The sequence below is a fragment of the Uloborus diversus genome, chromosome 1 (assembly GCF_026930045.1).
Source record: "Uloborus diversus isolate 005 chromosome 1, Udiv.v.3.1, whole genome shotgun sequence".
NCBI classification, from domain to species: domain Eukaryota; kingdom Metazoa; phylum Arthropoda; class Arachnida; order Araneae; family Uloboridae; genus Uloborus; species Uloborus diversus.
The window spans coordinates 112,347,085-112,361,945 of record NC_072731.1 but is presented as its reverse complement, the minus strand read 5'-3'; the positions used below and the strand labels follow the sequence as shown (position 1 = coordinate 112,361,945).

At 35.2% G+C, this 14,861-nt stretch overlaps 1 protein-coding gene across 1 annotated transcript in view; it reads left to right on the top strand.

Annotated features, from left to right (window-relative positions):
- Positions 1-14,861, top strand: part of LOC129234430 (dachshund homolog 1-like) — a 255,566-nt gene that overhangs the window by 129,263 nt on the left and 111,442 nt on the right. Inside the window, exon 4 of the mRNA XM_054868433.1 lies at positions 7,879-8,113. Coding sequence (XP_054724408.1) covers positions 7,879-8,113 — 235 coding nt within the window. The remainder of the gene's footprint in view (positions 1-7,878; positions 8,114-14,861) is intronic.

The window sequence follows — 14,861 nt, the reverse complement described above, 5'->3', positions numbered from 1 at the left end:
TGTGCACCCCCTCCAGATAAGTAAAAACGCTCCTAAATTTCAAAGTAAGTGACTGAGCTACTGCGAGCTTCGATGCAAATTAAAACTTGGTATTTAGTGTACAGTTCAATAACACACAAATAGGTACATGAAAATGTCAAATTGTCTGCCCCATCAAGGCATTAAAAGCTAAAATTTTTGTTAATTAAATTGTCCCTGGTGCCTACTGTCAATGGATTTAGTAAAGTTTAATGTTGTGAATAATTCTTAAAGAACCATCTGCCGAGAAATCGTGGTGACTTACATATCACTTGTAAGGAATTAGTTCTATAGACTAAAATTATTTCTCACCACCCATTCAAATATATAATATTTCACTATTGAGTTGTCATTAATTTTAATGAAGTAATTTTATTGGAATATAAATATACTTTCACCGTTTTTTGGACAATAAGTTTTAGTTGATTTTTTTTATTTGTTATTTTTAATGTTTAAAACCAATAAATATTTCTGTAACTTTCAATTCAACTACGCGACTGTTAAATTAAAATACAATCACAAACCCAACAAATAAGTTTACTTAGTAATGAGTAGTTTACTTGACATGGACTCTGCCCTTTTACTTCCTTTTACAAAAAAGGAAGTATTGTATTCGCGAAAAAATTTTCACTCAAAAATCGCCCTTAATTTCCATTTTGCTCACCCCCAAATGAATGTTGAGTTTTTTTTTCGATTCGACCACATGCGGAAAAGTGCCTAAGAATGTATAGACACGCGAAATATCCATTTTGATCATCACCGAGGTAATTACAACGACTTTTCTCGTGACGTCTGTATGTATGTGCGTATGTGTGTATGTGCGTATGTGCGTATGTGCGTATGTGCGTATGTATCTCGCATAACTCAAAAATGGTATGTCCTAGAAAGTTGAAATTTGGTACATAGACTCGTAGTGGGGTCTAGTTGTGCACCTCCTATTTTGGTTGCATTCGGGTGTTTCTAAAGGGGTCTTTTGCACCTTTTTGGGGGGAAATCATTGTTAATTTCGATGCAAACTCAAGTGGTGTTATAATTTGGCGGTCACTTGGCGATATATCGCCAGTCTTTTGGTTGCCAAGTTTTGTCGCCAACTTGGCGAAAAATTTGGCGATTTTTTTTTTTTTTTTTTAAATCTGCTTTCAATGTGGCCATTGCTAGTGATATTTAAAGAGTTAGAGAGAGAATCCCATTAAAATTGCAATAATAGGGAAATAGCATTAAATTGGTGTAAAAGGAAGTCATGTGATGCACACATCAGCTCGTTTTGAGCGTTCCAAGGAGCAAAAGAGTACACGATTCGGAATGACATTGATGAAAGCCTAATTCGAAAGCGCTTTTTCATTACGGAATACATTTTAACAAATACACCCAGAAGATGATTGTGAGCTGCGATGATGCAGGAAACACTGTCATTTAAGCATCTCTTTGCTGTCACTCATCTGTGTCTGACACCCGCTGAGATTCATTTTCCACGCGCCGCTCCTTAAAAATCGTTTGCCTGGAACACGACTCGACAAGCATTCGAATTTCAAATGGCGAGAGATCTGATTTATTTCGAGTGGGGAGGAGTGGAGCTGTCCTTCCGGATGCTAAGAGACTGCAGCTGATGAGATATCTCCATGATAATTAGAAGACATCTTGTAACTATCTGACCGCAAATTCCAATACAAATCACGTGCAAACTAACTAAGCTTTCGGCTACATGAAGATATATGTTTGTAACAATGATACATTTGTATTGCATGAGAGGAATTTATTGAACCTTCACCGAAGATATGTACAATTTTATTTTCTACAAATGCAGGTGTCACGTTAGTCTCAACGCAGCTTCCTCTCCTAGTTCCACCAGTTTAACTTAATGAACTGTTGAGGTAAAACTATCACCTATAAACAAGCAAATGAAGTGATGATTGCGTTGTAGAGAAATCAGACGCGATGACTGGATGATCGAATTGTTAAGGTAAAAATATCACCTATAAATAATCAAATGAAGTGACTACTGCGTTGTTGAGAAATCAGAAGCGATGACTGGATAGTCGAACAGTAGTGGTAAAAATGTCACCTATAAATAATCAAATGAAGTGACTACTGAGTTGTAGAGAAATCAAAAGCGATGACTGGGTGATCAAACCGAATCACTCTCTTTCAAATTATCACGGCAAAAGCCCGACCCTTTCATTAAATGCAATGGTGAAAACATTAAATTTAAATAGATTTGGAGTTTTTAAGATTTTACCAGAATCTTTTCAGACATTTTTTTACTGCTATGAAGACGATATTATTACGTTGCGGTGTTACTGTCCCTGTCCGCATTGTTTTGCCTTGATGACTAGAGACATCAAAGTCAAGTCCTTGATAAAAAAAAAAAGCAGTTTCTCGCTCCAGATTTCGCAATAACTCATTAGTAGTAACTCACTCTTTCGAGCCCTGAGCGTTATAGCATTTGCACCCAACAAATTATACGTTGAGAGGTTGAAGACACATGCAAATGTTGAATGGATGTCGAGTTTTAGCCATTGAAGCATACGGTTCTCAGATTTTTATAAATTTTAAATTTTAAAGTGAAGTCTTCGGTTTCCACCTATGCTCCAAAGTGCTAATTCATTCACATATTACTTTCAGAGTTTCACAATGTCAAATATTTTCGACATGCAATAAAAATTGATTTCGTATTCTATCCATAATAGAAAATAATTGTCAAAGAAATTTAGTATCCCACCCATGATCATCTAAAAATATTGAAGCACTTCTGAACTTCCATGTTTGTGACTTCACCATGGGTGCTCACCTGGAGGGAGGAGGGGGTCATGGCGCAGACAGTGCCATTGAAATTTTTAGTGGGGGTTGAGGGGTTTGCGATGGCATACAGCCATTCAGGGTAACTTTAATATGCAATTTCTCTCCTTATACAGCCGCACCCGTGCTTTTAATTGCATAATTGCATCTTTTGGCAAAAACCAGAAGAGAAACTTCTCAAGTATAGTACAACTATTCAAAATTAAGAAACGCGAACTGTGAAAACCATCTAAAAGATTGGTTGACCTGATTCAAAAGTCAAAGGGGGTTGTCGAGTAAAACGAGCAGGGGGCAGAGCACCCAAGCCACTTAAAATCTGTGCGGGTCTGTGTGTTTCTGTAACCCTATCTCCTCCGGACTGTTAATATCTACCCGGTCAACACTGGTACTGTTGGTTACAGGACATCCAGGTTAAGCCATTCTTCCCTTTGTCATCCCTCCACACCTTTAAAGGGGCCGAAAACTGAATTGAGAAAAATACAGTGAAACCTGTTTAAGTTGACCACTTGCGGTGCTCTACCTCAGTAGTCAACATAAACAGGTGGTTGATTTATATGATAAAGGCTAATTCCGTGCCTGAAAAAAGCGGTCAACTTAGATAGGTGGTCAACTTACAAGGGTGTCAACTTCACAGGTTTAACTGTACCATTAAAATCCACCTTTTAGTCATCGCTAGCGGCAAACGGAAGTTGGAGAACGAAGAAACACCCTCAGTTCCTTCATTACTGCTTGTGCAACTTTGAAGATGCAGTTTCATAGTTATTTCTAAATTGGATTCATTGAATAATACATTTTGAAAAATCATTGAAAATTTCTTTGTTGAATTTCAAAGAAATATGTAAATACTGTTGACATTAATCTTAAAGAATAAAAAATAATCATTAAAATATCTACTAAAAATAAAGATTGTCTGCGAATCACCTTCAGTGGCGAAGCTAGAGAGTTTGCAGCCACTGTAGGTGCCGCCCCGTTCCTCAGTTTTCTGCCCTTTCGTTGCGAAATAGCTAATACATAAAACTCAAAGATGTTTAAATTAAAACTATCAATTTAATTGAAAAAAAAATTAGCCTTAATTATTCTCTATATACTTTCAAAAGAAAAAAAAGGGGAGGGGGAGATAAAGGCCCACACTTGGACAAAAATTGCTACGTTTAAGTCAAAAACCTCAATTTTAGTCAAGTTATAAGAGGGCGTGTTGGGTTTGCTCCCGATTTTTTTTTTCAAAATTAGTCTCTTTTACAGTTTTTTTGTTGACGTTATGGGTTTGGTGGGCAACGAAAGGAAATTTTACGAAATTTTAAATTGCATCTTAGACTACTTAGAAAAAAGTTAAGGAAATCGGGAATGATCGGATATTCAATGCGAAAATATTAAGCTCTGAAGTATGCATTTTTTTTGGGCTATCTTTGGCAACGCAATTGCATGCGTATTCTAATTCAATAGTAGGCGTTAGGGGTGAGAGGGGCACTGAGATTTCTTTCTGAAATGTTTTTAACATTGAAATCATTTTTAATTCGGGTTCTTTCTTTGGAAATTTTTTGGCACCGAAGTCTCAAAAACGCAGTTCTAGGCTGTCTGTGGTGACGTTGACGTGTTCAATAATGGCTTTAAAAATGTTGTTAAGCCAAGCGGTTCGCTCCTGAAAAATTTCCGTAATTAACGTCCGACTTTGGGCTTTGTTTTATAATGTTAAGAATAAGAGGGGACAGAGGGAGGTTTCTCTCTTGAACTCTAGAACTCATTCTTAAGGCAGAAGTTCATTTTAGACTATCAGTCAGATGGATGGGTTAGCGAGCTCTCCTACTCAAGCAAATTTTCGGTATTTTTGGGGACGTTAGGAAGAGGGGTAAAGAGTTCTTCGCCTCGAAAATTTTTCAAAATTGAAGTTTTCAAAACGCAGTTTCAATTTTTGGCGACGTTTGGGTGATAGGGGTAGGGCGATTAAGTTATCTCTCTCAGAAAAATTCCAAAATTGAAGTCCTAAAAACGTATTTTAGGTTGTATTTGATCACGTTAGGAGATCAAGGACAGTCAGGGTTCAAATGCTGTTTTCACAAATTGATGAAGTATCGAAACTTTAAAAACGTTATTTTAAGCTAGATATTGAGACTTTAGAACAGAGGGTGGGAGTTCTCTCCCAGAAAGTTTTCAGAATTAATGGCCTAAATATGTACATTTTGGCTGTGTTTACTACGTTAGAGAAAACGGTAAGGTTAAGGGCTCTGCCCAGAAACTTTCCAACATTGAGGTCTAAAAACGTATTTCTAAACTATCTTGGGTGATAGCAGGAAAAGGGATGAGATATTAAAGCGCTCTCCCGCCTAAAAACATTTTCGCACTATTAGACTACAGACTGGAGGGTGGGAGAGGTTCCCAACCGGAATTATTTGAAACTGAAAATACTTTTAAACGCATTTTAGACTATGTTTGAATAAGTTGAGGGTCCAAATCAAATGTTGAAAAAAGAAATCGCTTACCTTCCATAAGGAATAGACTAACATGTGATCCAAAATCGTCGGATAGATTATCTACTCTCAAAAGCAAGAAAACAGTAATCCCTTATACTTCGTTTGAAGAAGAGAAATCAAAGCTAACTCTGAAACATATAAAGTGTGATGAGCAATAAATTGTTGCATGTAACATTTTACACCTCCCCCTCTTTTTTTTAACTCTTGTTACTATTTTCCTGAAGTAAACAAAAAGGGGGGGGGGAGTTTTTGTTTCACGAGCAGGCTTTCAAGAAACTCTCTTAAAGTTTTGTATTAGCTTTTCCTCATAACAAAAATTGGAAAAGTTCATTGTTTTCGTCTTCCTGAAGTTAACCTCTACAGTCTAAATAACAGATTATTTAAAAAAAAAAAAAAAATACTAGGCACGTTTCATAATGCACTCAAAAAGACAAAATAACTTTTCTGGATCAAAATGGAATATTTAAGTATTTCTTTAGTTTTCAATTATTGCAATAAAATGACACCACAAACGAAGAAAAGTGCAGCTCAAGTCAGGTAGAAAACTTCTTATCATTATCGAGCTTTCAATCATCAATTTGAGTGTCGAAACATACATATTTTTCTGGGAAAGTTTGGTTTGAAATGATTTGAGCCGCCTTTTCTTCGTTTGTTGAGACATTTACTGGAAATAATTGAAAACTACAGGACTACTTAAGTTGTCCATTATGCCCCTGAAACGTTATTTTGTCCTACTGAGTGCTTTAAGAAGACATTTTCTTGCCTGCAGTAATGGATTAAAGCCATAATTTCCTTATTGGGTAAATACATTTATTTTTTCCATATCAAAAGGGCCAATTTGCCGTCCCTAGACAAGTGCCGCCCGGGGCGGACCGCCCCCTCCCCTTAGCTACGCCACTGGTCACCTCTCTTTCTCCCTCTCAAGAAGCATTTCTGTTGCGTCAACGTGACCAATGGTGAATGCACGATACTTTGCAGATTTGCAGAGAGAGAAATTATTTGTAGCACAGGATTTTTTTTTTTTAACCTCCATCCAGTATTACGCAATAAGTCCTGCAACTATTGAAAAAAATCAATTAAAGATAATATTAATGTGAAATCAAAAGTGCCGGCGTGTCTATTCAATATCATAGTGACATAGAACTTTTTTAATTAAAGCTTACTGTTCTTTTTTTGCGGATGACTGTAATTATACTAAACTGTCAAGGAGTGTGATAGGCGAGAATGGTCAGAAAAAGAATGAACGGGAGGCCCACACCTGTTCATTCAGCCCTCTGGGATGGGATCATCCCTTCGCTGTCATTGGGTCAGTTTTTGAATGATGCCTGAGATGGACATCTACGTTGGTCACGCCCTCTATCGGCATCCCAGCACACGATTTGGACGGGATTCTCTCTTTGAATCGATCCTATGATTCAACATAAAGTGAGATGATTTCCTTCATTCCAAATCATTCTCGAAACGAATGAAAGTTAAAAAAAAACATGGAGAAGTTTTCCACTGTTTTTATCAATTTCAAATGAAATTCATTGTTAACAAGATTGAATTAAAAGGATATCAGTTTAATCAGTCAGCGGCGTATACAGAAAAAGTTTCGGTAGGAGAAAGGGTTCAATTTCGGGGGAAGGCGGGATACGAGAAGTTTTATTCGTGTTCTGTAGTCAAAAAAGGAACATTTCTGTATTTCGGGTGGGGAGAGGGGATATATCTCAAAACTTCCCCCTTTGGGGGCGTCTATGTTATCAGTGCCATGTAACATGAAATCTTTTGAAGGAAATCTATATATTTCGTTAAAATTTCAACTAAGTTATTGCTTTTTCATTACAAAAAAGGAAGAAAGAATAACTTTTACATCTGATTTTTTTAAGCATTTTAGTTTATTGATTTATTTATTATACTAATTATTGTTTTGAAGCAAGAAAAATTTCTTCTCAATTCATGTTGTTACTTTTTGAAGTGAACTACGAATTTATTTTTAGTTTCTTTTAAAAAGAAACTGTTTCAGAAATTTGTCTTTTTTCTAAGGACTGCATTTACCTGTTGCAGAGTTATTAATTAAACAAAAAACAAATCAAGCATCTCTACTTTCCCCTTAATGTAGTTGATTGACGACAGAAATTGCACAAAGTTATTTAGTTAAGGGGGAAAATAAAAAAGTGCTTGTTTTTGACCCTTTCTAATATTTTTTGAAATCAATGAGCGTTTCTCCTTACCATACTGCTTTATTCAATTTCTTTTTTTAAACCAAAATAACACGAACTTTACGTACAAACTTTCAATTTAAAAGTAAATTTTAACTTAACCTTTTTGTGCATGTTTTTGTGTATTTCATGTACAGCGTTATTCTGTTCTTTTTTCTTTTTTTTTGGAAAGAAGTAGCTTAAAATTAATAGAATAGAAATATATTTTTTTGTGTGTGTGTGTGTGTGTGTTACCGCATCTCATGCAGAAGTTTTTACATAAAATAAATTCAGCGTGAGAAATTGTATTGACAGTTACGTCACCGTTTTGGTAAGTCAACCGAGTTCAAAACAAGGTTGCCATTCTTCCATCTTTTTGATCCATCCAACTGACCACTGTCTCTTTTCTCCTGCAGGTGATCGTTTGGACAAACATCTCTTGTCGAACGGATACGGCAGCAGCGTCGGACATCACTCCAGCGGTGCCACCAGCCACCTCTCCCCCCTGCCATTCATGACGCTCAACTCCTCGCACCACAGTGGCGTCATCACCGGTGTCTCCCTGGCGACCACAGCCACATCACACGCCTCGTCGAGAGGGGACGTGGGAAGGGACAGGCAAATGAGCAGCGAAAACCTCGTATCTACAAGGTAAGTTTACCCAATCTTTCACGAATTGCTGGATGAGCCATCCTCACTTGACCAAATTTGATGTTGCTCTGATTTTTCAGTTTACCATGACGACGGTTGTTTTTAATATCTATTTAGAGAGCGAAATTTTCGTTGTCATATAGAAACAAATCGCTTGCGGTTTAATTTTATTCATCTTTTTTTCAGGGCTTAACTTAAGCAGACTTTACACTAAAAAAAGTTTTTTTGTATAAAATTTTGTCGTTTTCAGGAAAAAACACTTATGTTGATGAACTTGAAATCCAAATTTTATCTAAACACAAAATTTCTATATTATCGATTCCCATCATTTTAGATTAATAAGAAATAAAATTACGTAACGTTATAAACTGTAAATGATCTTTATGATAAGTGTACTTGATGAATATTGACCATAAAATCTGTATCTTTATTACCGCATCCTAATCACATGTTTTTTTTCTTATGGATATGCCTCGTATTACCTATTTTAGAAAACTCTCAGTCACAATATGACGGGTACAAATTTCTTGGTCATTTTCATTCTATTCCTTTTTTAGAAAAAAGATTTTTTAGAAAGAAGAAACGTAACGAGTATGGTCTTATCACTATTTGTGATCGCGAAAAAAATAATTTGAATTCAAGACGTCAAAATTCAAATGAATGCCAGATGTTGGATTTTTTTTTTTCGTTACTGACCATAAAACCACACGATTGGGTAACAATGAAATACAATTGAATAGGTAGCTATCGAAAAGCATAATGAAACTTTTTTTTTTTTTTTTTTGACGCATTAATACGGTGCCCTCATCCTCCCGCTATCAAAATATAAGGTCTTACAGTCACCGAAACTAAAGAGAAACCTCCAAATTTAAATACTTGAATGAATGACATGAAAGCGATATTTATATTTCTATTTTTCAAAATGTTTTACAGAACTACTTTGAAACCAATTAAAGGGAAGGGTTCCACTTGTAATTTTAGTTTTAAAAGCATAAGTTTATCTTTTGACGAATATTTTAAATTACCACATTTTTTAGAAGTCTCAACACTATTGCAGGTTGCAAGTTTCACTTTTTAGGGTCAAAGTGGTGGTCACTTATGAATGCCATTTGGCTCCTTCTGGCACCTTTAAAAGTGCCATAGGTGGTGACAAACTGGCAGCCTTAAGAAGGTGTCTCTGGTGTTCAACGTTTCAACCTAAAAGCGATATGCAATCCACAGTTTAACAGTGAAGAAATCCTGCTTTTAAATTTTTATTAATTTTTTCCCCCACTTCCACTCAATATCGAGTTAATTGTATTCAGCGAAAAACTATTTCGGTTGTAACGCCCATTAAGTTTTGTACTGATCACTTTGATGTATTTATAGTATTGAAATGTTTGTCGCATTCCTTTATATTAATGCAATAATTAGTTTTTAGCTTTTCTATATATATTTGCCTTTACTTTTCAGTAAAAAAATGCTTTTTTTCTGGAATTATTGCTTTTTCTTATCAGCAACCAGGGCTTAATTTGAATGGGAGTTCAGATTTCAAATTTTTGGACTTGAAAATGGCATTTTTCTAATATGAGGGCGAAAAAATGCTCGCAAAAATTAGAATAAAATATCCATGGAAATCCCCTTCAATTATCCCCTTCAATTTTGTAACGCGAAGAAAATATTGAGAAGAAAGATCTGGCGCCATTTTTTTCTCGAATATGAACGAATAAAATTCCGGCTTTTGTTCTGTGGCTTTTTCTGTTATCGGGGGATTTAAAATTGTCCCTTTTTGGTTTTTTTTCCGCAATCTGCCGGGAAATTTCACAAGTTTTTTCTTTTTTTTTTTTCAATCTTCATTGTTGAATTCGCGTCACTTGAACTAACTTTTATTTTTGAGGTAGACCATGCAAAGAGGGACGACGCAGCTAGCTATCAACAAACTGGAAAATATCTTTTTAAATATTGCAGCGTTGAATGTAGTGGTGGTGGGCGAGGGCAGTATTACTATGCACAGTTTCGTGAGTGCCAATACCCCCCCCTTCCCCCCCCCCCCAAAAAAAAGAAAAGCAACAAATCGGGCCTTCCGCAAGGTTACCATTCTTCTCAAAAGTATCCGAGGTATTGCGCAGCACTTCTGTTCGTCTTGTTAACATCTCTGTTTTTGCGATCAATGTCCTTTTAATCTACTCGGATTAACCTATCGTGCTTTGTGCCCGTGGACATTCGCTGTTCCTTGCCATCCCGCAGAGATGGTATCGGAAGCGATCTTCCCGGCGATTAAACCGCAGTTTTCGCTAATCAGCTCTTCTTTCGTGGAATCATAAGGGAGAATCGGTCGAAGTATCGGAGTTCCATTAATCTTGCCCGGAACACATGCCATCGAGCGCCCCCTGTCAGCCAATAAATTGATATTTCAATAACTCCCAGCGGACACGTGTTCGATGCACCCCTTTCCTTTGCCGGAGTCGCGTTTAGTTCGAAAGTTATCGAGTGGAAGGAGTCCACACAACGAATGTTTTTGGATTTAGCATCGACGTGGAGGTAAAACTGCTATTAATCTAATTCATTGTTTAGGTTATGTTCCCAACATATTTTCGGTATTGAAAACATAAGAAGTTGCTGCTCAAACAAAGTTGGACTAGTGTGGCGTTATAGAACTCCCGCCCAACTACATTTCCACCGTCATGTTTAAAAAACTAAAAACAAGAAAGCATAGTTTTTGTAAAAATTTGTATCGTGTCAGCAATATATCCATTGGATTTTCAACGCATCAAGAGAAGGAAAAAAATCCATCGATATATTAAAGTCCCCCCCCTCCCCCCAACATTCTTCACTCTGCTATTGAGGCAGTGAGAAGCAAATGAATGAAGTACCAAAATTAAAAATTTCTAGGTAACCAGTACAAATAGTAGGAGAACTTCTCTCTGCGCTGGTTCAAGGAATAATACTTGTCTAGTAGTCCAGGGTAGGTTTTGCTGTACAGAATTATTTAAAAAAAAAAAAAAAAAAAAAAAAAATCAATGAAAGCCTGCCCAGGATCTGAAATGCAAATGCACTTTTCTCAAAACTTACAAAAGTTCCTTTACACCCTTTTGCTTCTCACTGCCACTATTATCCTGTCGTTGCACACTTCTGTCCATAACTCCAAAATTCTGCATCTTAACGAAGGAAAATTTAGGTTTACCTTGCTCGATAAGCGTCGAGGAACAACGTTTTATCCACTTTCTATATTTTAAACCTCCTCTCAAGGATTACACGTGGTAGAGCAGACAGCGCCTGCGGTCCTACGCCAGTTTTACAAATTGGAATCCAGTCTAGGCATTGATCTGATTTATCGGTAATAGTGCTTCTTCCGATCACAATTGAATGTTTCCAACTTACTTCTAACGGCCATATTCACCAATCGATTCGAACATCAGTCAGACACTCGAATTGCCATGTGAAGCTTTTTTCAACCAATAAGAAAGCTTCGATCTGACGCTTGCGTCAATTTGGTCTCCGTAGCCCCATCCCCTTAAAAATTATAAAACTTATATTACTCCCATTCCAACCAGGCCCCCATAAGCGCTGGGGCCCTAGTTTCCAACTAGGCTGAAATATCCTTTCGTCGGGCCTGGCCTGCAAGACAAAAGATGTTCGGTCGTGTGAATTACAACTAAAGTACACCAAAAAGCAGTCAAATGCTATGAGCAACTTTTCAACCATTTTTTATCTGCCAAAAGTATTCCTATATGTATTCATTATAAGATATATAAATGCGCAATGTCATCAAATTTTTATTCATTTATTTATTTATTTTAAATTCTGCTAACAGCATTTAACTCGCCTGTTTTGAATACTAAATGAACATGTAAACATGGTTGATTGCAACAGCTTTTCCATCATTTTATGTTTTGTTAAATGATTTTTCATGGCTCCATGTTCAGAAAACAAATTTCCATCTTAAGGTGAGAACAATATCAACATCAAGCTTTGTTATTCCAAAAATTCCCCATCATTTCATTTTGAGAATAACTTCTCATCCTTCCATGCTTTTATTTTTGTGTGCCAAAATTAAAATAGTAGTAGGGGAATGAGGTAGGGCAAAGTGAAACAGTGAAATATTTACTCTGCTTATAGTTCTCCCTATCTGGTAATATTTTTACTATGTAGTAGCACATTTATTCTATTCCAGTCAGGAAAAAAATGCCGCCGAAAATCAAAGCATATTGCAATATAGGCTGTTTTCAAAAATTGACACTCATATTGTTTGTAATATTTGTTCTAAATCAAAAAATATTTTTGATATTATAAAATGATCTTGTTAATAACATTTTAAACATTAACTGAGACCTTCTAATATTCGATGCTGTATTTATTTAGTTAACATTAAGCTAATTTGTATTTTACATATTTTGTACAATTAATCAATTCCATGAGGGGCACAGTGGATGGGGCAAAGTGAAATAGTTTCGTTTACTCACGCAACAATTTACTAAATCACATATCTATTCATTTATTAAGTAATTCATTTACATTTCTTCATTTAATAATTCACTTATTTATTTATTCAATCATTTACTTGTTTGCTCAATCATTTATTTTTCTTCATGCATTAACTACTTAATATATTTACTTATTCGTTTATTGTTTCATTTATCGATTCAACATTTTTATTTGATTTTCATTTGATAAAAAATATTTTTTATAATCTAACATAAAATATTTCATTGGAAAAAGATTTAATTTTTTGCTTTGCCCCATGAAAAAATAAATCAATAAATAAAAATTTCCACTTTTTTTAAGGGTCAAATTTACCACCAAAAAATAATAATAATAATAATGTTTCAATGCAAGTTTTATTATAAAATATAATGTTCCTTCTTTACTGTAATGTGTACTTCTGTACTGCACTTCCAACTAATTTTCAAACCGAATTTCCAGTTTGTTTATTTTGAAAAAGCTCAGTCCTTTTAACTATTTCACTTTGCCCCCACATTCCCCTACAATTTTTGCTAGTGTAACGTTTTCAACAACTTTTACATTAATGCAGAGCAGCAGTAACTTGTTGATCATTATTTTATTCTGTGAAGGACTTTACTGTGCCGTAGTTTTTTCAAACATTTAACTTTATACTGTCTTCACTACTGACATTTTACCGATTTATCGCGTACCGTTTAATCTAAGGACACTTTCAATACAAACACGTTAACTTAATATTCCATTGTTTGATGTAAATTGACAGTAAAAAATTAGGGATGTGTCGTTCATGAACGAACGTGTCAAAAAGAACGAATCCTTAAAATGAACGGATCCGTTCGTTCATTAAAAAAATGAAAGAACGTTCTTTTGAACGGTGAGCAGTTTGGAACCTTGCATTGATGCACTTGTAATAAAATCGCATTTTGTTTTTTTGAACTACATTCATCTTCCAATTTTTAACTCATTATTCAATCTCAAATTTCTTTTTTCTCAGTGCAGTACAATAAATTCATTACGAACCTAATAACTTTCTGCTTTCTTCATCATTTTTCTTTAACTTTTGCAATTCTTCATTTGCAGTTTCTCCATGTATCCATTAGTAACGTTTTGTGCAACTTGTTTGGTCCTTCTCACACTTTCTGTCGCGAAAATTATTTCTAAAAGTACCGTAAAGTGGGGCTACTTGAGCCTCCGGGAGCTACTTGAACCCATGAGAAAAATGTGTTTAAAATCCATCCTGGTCCTATAAAACTCAATGTATAGACTTAAAAATTTTTCTCTATGACAGGGAGCATGAAACAAAGTTTCTGCTATTCCCGTCTTTTGATTGCAAGTTGTCTTAGCAGTTGTTTTTAGTGTCTGGAAACTTTCACATGCAAGTTCATGGAAACACCTGATATCATCAAGGTCAAGATAGTTTTATTTTTGCATCTTATTTCTTAATAAAAAACAGTGTTTTAAGGTTTTAGCTATATAATTAACACAGTAACTAATATAAGTTAGTAAAAGTGCACTGGTTGCCTTAAAATTGGGCTACTTGAACCCAGCGTTCAAACAACTCCAAACCAAATTTCATCACTAAATTATGTTAAGTAAGATTTGGAATATTTTTAAATGAAGAGGTTAGTCACTATTTATACCCGTTTATTCGTAGATCTGGGAATAAATAGGGTCCGAAAGTAAAAGAGAACCTCTTGCAGTAGGAAATAATGCGGATTATTAAGAGAAAAAATTACAGTTGTGTCCAGATTCAACTAGTTCTGGAGAAATGCCTTAGAGAGTGGCATCAACCCATTTTGATTGAAGTATATCAATTCTAAAAAAGAAATTAAAAGATCATTCACAAAACAAGTTTACGCATCCTATAGTATTTAGTAGTGAGGAAGAGCAGGTAATAAATAATATCAGAGAAAAAAAAATCCACCCAAGCCATTAAATTGAGGAGTTTTAATTCTTTCTAGTGTTTAAATAATGGGCATTTCAATTGTTTTTAGCTGTAATTAGATTATGTTTCTATTTGAGAAATTATGTTTGCATAAAAATATGTTTTTATATATACGTATCATTTTATATAAATAATTTGCAATCTTTATAAGTAGTTGGCTCACTAGAATGTACGTTTTGAGGGTTTTTTTTTTTTTAAATTATTGGTCCGTCTTGATACCATCATCTGTTTTACAGCTTTTTCTAATGGATTTGCTAAGTGGGACCAAGTAGCAACAGCATGGGGCTACTTGAACCCAATTTTTAAAAATAGAAAAAAATATAAGGAGTTAAAATTGTTGTTTAAAAACGGCTTTAGGTGGTA